Here is an 8953-nt window from a genome sequence, read left to right on the forward strand (position 1 = left end):
TATTTTCACGGCTTCGTTTGATGCTCTTCGCTGTAGGAGGAAGATCGTCTCGAACACAAAATTGACCTGACCGGCGCAAGCACCGTTGACATGGTAACGGTGGTAACGATTGCAGAAGACAGCAACCTTAGGGTATGGGATCGATCCAGGGACAAAAAGAAGACCACAGATCGAAATGAGGCCAAGACACTTGCACCAATAAAACACATCTCGTAACTAGCATTCTTTAAAAAAATATATGTGAGCCGTGCTCTGTGAAAAGGGGTCTAGTGTATCTATATAAAGTATTGACACATATTAGCCCGTGCAGTCCGTTCAGGCTAATCAGGGACGACACATCACGAATAGATTGAATTTTCATTTAGAGACTACTTTTTTAACGAACAATTCCATCAAAGCGAAAAGTATCTTCCCTTATTAGCCTGTGTGGAATGCACATGCTAATCGTGCGACACTTTTTGCATGTGTCTTATATATAACTTCATTTAACTTAGTTTTAGGTCTGCAACGATTCAGCAGTGTTTCATTGTCGGCTTTGAGTCGATTTAAACTTCATTAATAATATTTTTAATATGTTCGCATTTTCTTTTTGAGCACGTGTTTTGCGTTCTGTTTATTCACGACTGAAATAAAGTACAACAGTTTTTGTATTTTATTAAACGAAATGTACATTTTCATTACATCGATACAAATACATATTAGTTAAATGTTACACATATTATTCAATAGAACAACAGCTTGGACCATGTGCGCAGAAGAAAATTCTTTTAATGGGCTATCTATCGAGTGAAAAACAATGGAAATCCTTAAGAAAAATAACAATTATTATTTAATTAGCCTCAAAATGTTTTTCTGCACAGAAAGTGTTTTCCGCTTGGCCACCAGGAGGCACTGTTCGTGACCGGCAAGGCGGAAAAGGACTCGCTGACCACCGTCGTTGGCGTGTATGATGTCGGCAAACTGGAATACAGCGCACTACGAGAACTAGTAAGTCGATGGGTTGCATTTTGCTTTTTGCTTACTTTGTTGTATTTCTTTAATTGACTTCAATTTATTTCAACAAAATTTAAATATACGAGCCTCGTTCTGGTAAAAATGGGCTCAATGTTTGAGAGTCTTTCCAGATTGCACTTAACGAACATGAATTGCCCCGTTTTTGACAGAACGAGGCTTATATATGTCGCCGGGTGGTGAAAAGTGTGCGGCCAGTCTGGGACTCGAACCCGGGACACCTTGCTTACAGGGGGAATGCTCTCCCGACTGAGCTAACCGGGCCGCAACACATCTTTTCACCAATCCCGCTTAAGTTCAGTACCGTGACATATAAATTAAACATGAATATATTTTTTTTTAAATAAATTAATTATTGAGTTCAATTAGGCAAATATTTTTATTGCTTTTAATTCGTCTGTATCCTTGAAATACACATGTATGTTGTATTCCCTGAAAGTTATTCAATCCAGAAGATACTTAATGATTTATCTGGCAGTCATATACTTAAACATATTTGCAAACATTATCCTCAACAGGAGGTGATCGGCAATACAAACGTATTGTTTTACGAAGCAGAAGACAGATCAGTGGTCATGGAAATAAACCGGAAGTTGCACATGTTTGACCTTGAAATGATGGAAGTCTGTGTCGTGTTTCCGGGTATTGTCTCGAGAAAGAGAGTCCGCATCGTAACCAAACGAAAGCGTACGTATAACTGGACGATCTCGTTTTAACAATTTGCAGTTGAGCCTCGTTCTGGGAAAACGGGACTTAATGCATTTTCAGGAAGTGTCGTCTCAGTTAAGCCTGTGCAATTCGACGACACTAAACCCGTCAACTGGATTTTCGCTACTACGATACTTTCTCTTTTAAGAAAAATACCCTACAAGCGGAAAGTGTCGTCCCTGATTAGCGTGTGCGGATCTCTCATGCTAATCTTGTACGTCACTTTATGCACGTATAGTAAGTCCCGTTTTCCTATAACAAGGCTCAATTTATGTTTAACAGGAGGCGCCATTTTTCAGAATATTGCAACTACCGCCATGCGAGTTTTACCACGCGGGGATACCTCACTTGTGAATAATTAACGTCCAAAAATAAATACGAACTTCTGTGGGTTGAATCACTGTGCAGCCAGTCCGGAGTTCCTCGTCTGAGATCAATGTTTCTTACGAGTGAGCTAACAGGTCTGCTACATAACGTAACATCTTGACGCCACAACAGGTGTTTAGGATTTCGCACCACAACACAAAATTCTGTCAGATTCGAGAGACTTTTCCATTACTTTCCTTATATATATCTATTTTATTTATTTATTTTATATTTGTTTTATTTTGATGTTTTCAATAACAGTTACAGAGATATTAATTTTAATATATGTGCATTCCACCTATTGCACGGTTAAATTCAGCACATTCAACAGAGCTTAAGTAGGTGATGACGTACCTCATTTCATGATTGTCGTAAACTAGAAATGTGTCACATACGTATCGATGCCCCCACAACCATGTTTAAACTCACAAGACAATGCCAGTATATATTTTACAGTAGACACAAAGACAATTAACCATTACATGGCGACGCCCATGCCGATAACTTTATTTTTCGCCGTTTTTATTCCCTTAATTACTTTTGTGAAATTTTTAAATGACGGTCACTTTCAAGCCATATCAATAAAAAGGTGATAAGCGTATATTTCGTATTAAATTTTGGTTTGTATCTCGACATTACGCCCCGCGAATTTTCTTAGTGGAGCTGTAATTCGGTCATCCCGCTTAGAAATTTCGCAGCGAGTAAAGTCGAGATATAGAGCGAATTTTAATAAGAAATAAACGCTAGTATCTTACCTACATTGCTTGATAGTTAGCAGCATTTAACAAAGTTATAACAAGAAATAAAGGGTAAAAACGGCGAAAAATATACATGCCTCGGCATTGACGTCGCCATTTTTACTCTCACATAAATACCTCCTCTGCATTATTTAGCCACAACTGGTTGCAGTAACTATTTCATAATTTGATATCATCTACCCCTTAATGTTAATCAACTGTGACAGTTTGAGCGAGATTGAATCAGTAAAACCACAAACCATTGGGAAAATATATTTAAATAGTGGATAAACTGACAAAGGGACACAATTCTGTCAAATCCTGTCTCAGCCAATATTTGTTTTCGTGACGATCATTTACACAATACGGTAACATTTTTTGCGAGATCCACCCAGTATTTAAAAAGAAATTAAAGACAGAATACTAATGGACCATATGCTATCAAGTTGAACAAAAGAAAAGGGGACATTATTCGTCGCATCACAAATAACTTTAGATCATCTACGCGTTATCCAACTGTTATTGTTTGAGCTCATTCCACCCATACAAAGGATTCAAACACACAAACCAAATGCGACTATAATTTATAACGGAAAAAAACAGACTGGGCCATTATTCTTCCATAAATCGTCGCAGCACAAATGGAAGTCTTTACAATAATCTACGTACAGATTAAGGTATCTCAACTGTGAACGATTAAACGCAATGCACAAAGTTGTTAAAGAAAAGTTAAAGCACAAATTTTGGGACAACATATTGTTCCCCCCTCTCCCTCTTGCATTAGCATGTAAAACATTTGGTTAAATATTTGTGTTGCCCCTTGAGATTGACAAAAATCGTTTTGTAAATAAGTAAATATTTAGGTAAAAGTATCCTATAACTATTCATCGTAGCTTATACATGAAAATCATTATTTACGTTTTCTGAAGATTTTGCGAATTGTTATGTAATTGCAAGTAACCGTTCTGCCCACTTAATCAATGACGTTATTCTTCCATTGTAGAACTCCTCGTGACGACACGTGGTGGCAAGAACGTGAAACTGTACAACATCACAAACGGCTGCGTTGACGCCATAATAAAAACTGGATACACGACGGATATTAACGATGTTGTGGTAAGTTTGTATACCTTTATCCATATTATGCAATTTGCCACATGTACAAGTGTAGCAGCAAGAACTCAACATCGTACAAATTATTTTCATTTTGTTTTTAGCTCACCTGAGCACAACGTGCTCATGGTGAGCTTTTGTGTTGCCTTTTGTCCGTCGTGCGGCGTCAACATTTGCCTTGTGAACACTCTATAGGCCACATTTATTGTCCGATCTTCATGAAACTTGGTCAGAACATTTATCATATTCATACCTCGACTGAGTTCGAAACTGGGTCATGCTGGGTAAAAAACTAGGTCATTAGTTCAAAAAAAGAAGAAAATCTTTGTAAACACTGTAGAAGTCACATTTGAAGACCAATCTTCGTGTAACTTTGTCCAAATGTTTGTGTAAATGTTCAAAAATGGTTCCGGTCCGTTGAAAAACATGGCCCCCAGGGGGCGGGGCAGTATTCCTTATTTGGCTATAGGGAAACCTTGTGAACACTCTAGAGGTCGCCCGATCATCATGAAACTTGCTCAAAACATTGGTTTTATTGATATCTCTTATCAGTTCGAAAATGGTCCAGATCGGCAGTTTTCTTTATATGCATATAGTAAAAACATGTGAACATTCTAGAAGTCACATGTTTGGTCCAATCTTCATTAAATTTGATCAGAACATGTTTTTTCTGGATATGACGGTCGAGTTTGAAATAAGCTTGTATACACTCTCGAAGTCACATTTATTTCCTAATCATCATTTTTTTTTTTTAAACTTCGATTTTATAGATATCTCGGACGAGTTCAAAAATGGTCATGATGGGTGGAAAACATTGCCGCCAGGGGTGGGACAGTTTTCTCTATATGTATATAGTGAAAACATATGAACAGTCTGTTAAAGAAAGATAACATGTACATGCATACTTTCTTATAGTTAACTCCCTTGTTAAAACCTTGTTAACACTCTAGTGGCCACATTATTGTCCTATCTTCATGAAACTTGGTCAGAAGATTAATTCCAATAATATCTTGGAAGAGTTAAACAATGATGCTGGTTGGTTGAAAAACATGGCCGCCAGGGGCGGGGCATTTTTCCTTATATGGCTATAGTAAAACTTATTAACACTCTAGAGGCCATATTTATTTTCATATCTTTATGAAACTTGGCCAGAAGATTTGTCCCAATGATATCTTGGATGAGTTCAAAAACGATTTCGGTTGCTTGAAAAACATGGCCACTAGGGGTCCGGCATTTCTTCTAATATGGCTATATATTGCTTTAGTAAAACCTTATTAACACTCTAGAGGCCACATTTATTGTCCGATCATCATGAAACTTGGTTAGACAATTTGTTCCAATGATATTGTGGATGAGTTCGAAAATGGTTCCGGTCGGATGAAAAACATGGCCCCCAAGGGGGCGTGGCATATTTCCTTATATGGTTATAGTAAAACCCTGTTAACACTCTAGAAGCCATATTTATTGTACGATCATTGTGAAACTTTGTCAGAAGATTCGTCCCAATGATATCTTGGACAAGTTCAAAAATGGTTCCAGTTGCTTGAAAAACATGGCAACTAGTGGGCGGGGCATTTTTCCTTATATGGACTTATGAATCTTCATGGAACTGTGTCAGTATATCTGTTTAAATGATATCTTGGATGTGTATGAAAATGGTTCTGGTATGTTGAAAAACGTGGCTGCCAGGGTGTTCACTAGTCATGAAAGTTGGTAAGAACATATTGTTCTAATGACATCTTGAGCTGCACAGAACAGGTCAGTTCCTTTGAATCTCAGGTGAGCGACTTTGGGCCTTTAAGGCCCTCTTGTTTAATTTATTTTGCATTCGCAAATGATGTATGCGTGTTGTGTTCACATATATACGGCCATTCTCACCTTACCTCTATTTCAAGAAGGGCAGTTGTAAGTTCCGATAAAAGCATTAGTGCTTAAATATGAAATCAGCCCGCGAAGGAAAAGTGTATGTTTACTGGCCAATAAGATATAACTTTTATACTGTTGCAAACAGTGAAATAATGAGTTAAGCCTAATTCTGCGAAAATTGGGCTTAAGGCATGTGCGTAAAGTGTCCTCAAATATTCCCTTAAAGACTCAGGGCGTGTTTAAACAAACCTCGTATGGGACCTCTCAACAATGTTACATGACAAACACCAAACTTATGAGCCATGCAATTTCATGGAATATCTTTAAAGTTTTCCCTATTTATATGAGTCGCGTTCTGAGAAAACTGGGCATTATGCATGTGCGTAAAGTGTCGTCCCAGATAAATATGTACAGTCCGCATAGGCTTATCAGAGAGTACACTATCCGCCTCAACTGGATTTTTTGCTAAGAAAATACATCCTTTTTACGAAAAATGTAATAAAAAGTAGAATGCTTCGTCTCTGACTAGGAGCGTGGACTTCACATGCTAATCTGAGCCTATACGTTAAGGGGACTGCAAACTACACATAGTAATCTGAGCCTATACTTTAACGGGACTGCGGACTGCACATGTTAATCTAAGCGTATACTATTACGGGACTGCGGACTACACATGCTAATCTAAGCCTATACTTTTACGGGACTGCAGACTGCACATGCTAATCTAAGTTTATACTATTACGGGACTGCTGACTGCACATGCTTATCTAAGCCTATACTTTTACGGGACTGCGAACTACACATGCTAATCTAAGCCTATACTTTTACAGGACTGCGGACTGCACATGCTAATCTAAGCCTATACTTTTACGGGACTGCGGACTGCACACGCTAATCTGAGCCTATACTTTTACAGGACTTCAGACTGCACATGCTAATCTAAGCCTGTACTATTACGGGACTGCGGACTGCACATGCTAATCTGAGCCTATACTTTTACGGGACTGCGGACTGCACATGCTTATCTAAGCCTATACTATTACGGGACTGCGGACTGCACATGTTAATCTGAGCCTATACTTGTACGGGACTGCGGACTGCAGATGCTAATCTAAGCCTATACTTTAATGGGACTGCGGACTGCACATGCTAATCTGAGCCTATACTTAAACAGGACTGCGGAGTGCACATACTAATCTGAGCCTATACTTTTACGGGACTGCGGACTGCACATGCTAATCTAAGCATATACTTTTACGGGACTGCGGTCTGCACATGCTATTATGAGCCTATACTTTAACGGGACTGCGGACTTCACATACTAATCTGAGCCTATACTTTTACGGGACTTCGGACTGCACATGCTAATCTAAGCCTTTACTATTACGGGACTGCGGACTTCACATGCTAATCTGAGCCTATACTTTTACGGGACTGCGGACTGCACATGCGTATCTAAGGCTTTACTATAACGGGACTGCGGACTGCACATGCTAATCTCAGCCTATGCTTTAACGGGACTGCGGACTGCACATGCTAATCTGAGCCTATACTTTAACGGGACTGCGGACTGCACATACATGTACTAATCTGAGCCTATACTTTTACGGGACTGCGGACTGCACATGCTAATCTGAGCCTATACTTTAACGGGACTGCGGACTGCACATGCTTATCTAAGCCTATACTTTAACGGGACTGCAGACTGCACAAACGAATCTGAGCCTATACTTTTACGGGACTGCGGACTGCACATGCTTATCTGAGCCTATACTTTAACGGGACTGCTGACTGCACATGCTTATCTAAGCCTATACTTTAACGGGACCGCGGACTGCACATACTAATCTGAGCCTACTCCTTACGTTCATGCCTTATGCCCCGTTTACCCAGAATAAGGCTCATATCGATGTTTTACAGGTGAATGATCCGGGTACGCTGGTCGCAGTGGGCGTGGACGAGGGACCCATAGTGTTGATGGACCTTGTCACTTACTCTCGCATGTATGAGATCTCAAACAGTACGTACAGGAGAGGCGACTTTATCTTAACTTTCATGATTAAACCTACATTTGAATTCCGCGACATGTATCGTAAAATCTATCTTTAGGTTAACATAGGAAATGAGACTTATTAAAATGTTATCGACTATGAAGTATGAACCTAATACTATGGTATATACCAATGAGTCTTTTTCTTCCTGTTAATCTGTTGAAGAAGTTCAGTTTTATTCAAACATATTTTTTTTTCTATTAACACATAGTTGCTTCCTTGTTGCTAATTTGTACTATTTGCTTCCTAGACAGTGTGTTTCTACGCTGTCAGAGCTATGATTGCCTTACAGCTTATAGTAAAGCTTATGTCGTCTCGAATTAGCTTTTGCAGTCCATACAGGCTAAAATCAGGGAAGACACATTCCGCCTAGAATGGATTTTGGTTTAGAGGTTACTTCCTTTAACGAAAACTCCATAAAGGCGGTGAGTGCGTAACCCAGGCTAATCAGGAACGACCATCTACGCACATGGGTGAAACCCACTTTTATATGTTCCGCGTTGGTTTCAGGCGCCCGGTATGGTGACTACTTTGCCTCCTACATGTTGTTTACCAGAGACAGCACGCGCTTGTTGTTCAGCGCAGATAAAGGCTTGGAATCAGGCGAGCAGCGTTCAGACGATGTAGATCATCTATTCTGCTGGGACATTGAACACAGTAGGCTGTTTGTCCCATTTCGCTAACAAATATGTTTCTTTATCGACGAGCGTGAAATTTAAAAAATCCGGTCCTTAGCGCCACCTCGGAAATAGCATTGGCTCATTTATTGATGCATCACAAAAAAGGTGGCGCCCGTGATTAACGGCTGTGTATTAATATAGAATTAGTATCTGTATATTTGAATTTTACATACAAAAGCTCGCTTTTCACAAACTCGTTGTATAAAATATAGTATTAAATAACAACTCGTGTCAGATTCTTTATTTTAGATTGACATGACGGTGCTTATCTAATGAGTTCTGTGAACACTGTGCTATATGTATATCCATTCCGCACAGGCTAATCAGGGACGACACTTTCCGCGAGACTAGTTTTTCGTTAAGAAGTGACCTCCTATAAACGAATCATTCCACAAAAGCGTTAAGTGTTATCCCAGACTTT

The 8953-nt window shown here is 39.3% G+C and overlaps 1 protein-coding gene across 1 annotated transcript in view; it reads left to right on the plus strand.

The window, feature by feature from the left end:
* Nucleotides 1-1543: 1543 nt before the first annotated feature.
* Nucleotides 1544-8953, plus strand: part of LOC127863481 (uncharacterized) — a 12502-nt gene continuing 5092 nt past the window's right edge. The window contains exons 1-4 of the mRNA XM_052403029.1: nt 1544-1698; nt 3826-3938; nt 7722-7821; nt 8363-8509. Of these exons, the coding sequence (XP_052258989.1) occupies nt 1587-1698; nt 3826-3938; nt 7722-7821; nt 8363-8509 (472 nt within the window). The 5' untranslated portion in view covers nt 1544-1586. The remainder of the gene's footprint in view (nt 1699-3825; nt 3939-7721; nt 7822-8362; nt 8510-8953) is intronic.

Source organism: Dreissena polymorpha, unplaced genomic scaffold, assembly GCF_020536995.1.
Source record: "Dreissena polymorpha isolate Duluth1 unplaced genomic scaffold, UMN_Dpol_1.0 chrUn010, whole genome shotgun sequence".
NCBI lineage: Eukaryota > Metazoa > Mollusca > Bivalvia > Myida > Dreissenidae > Dreissena > Dreissena polymorpha.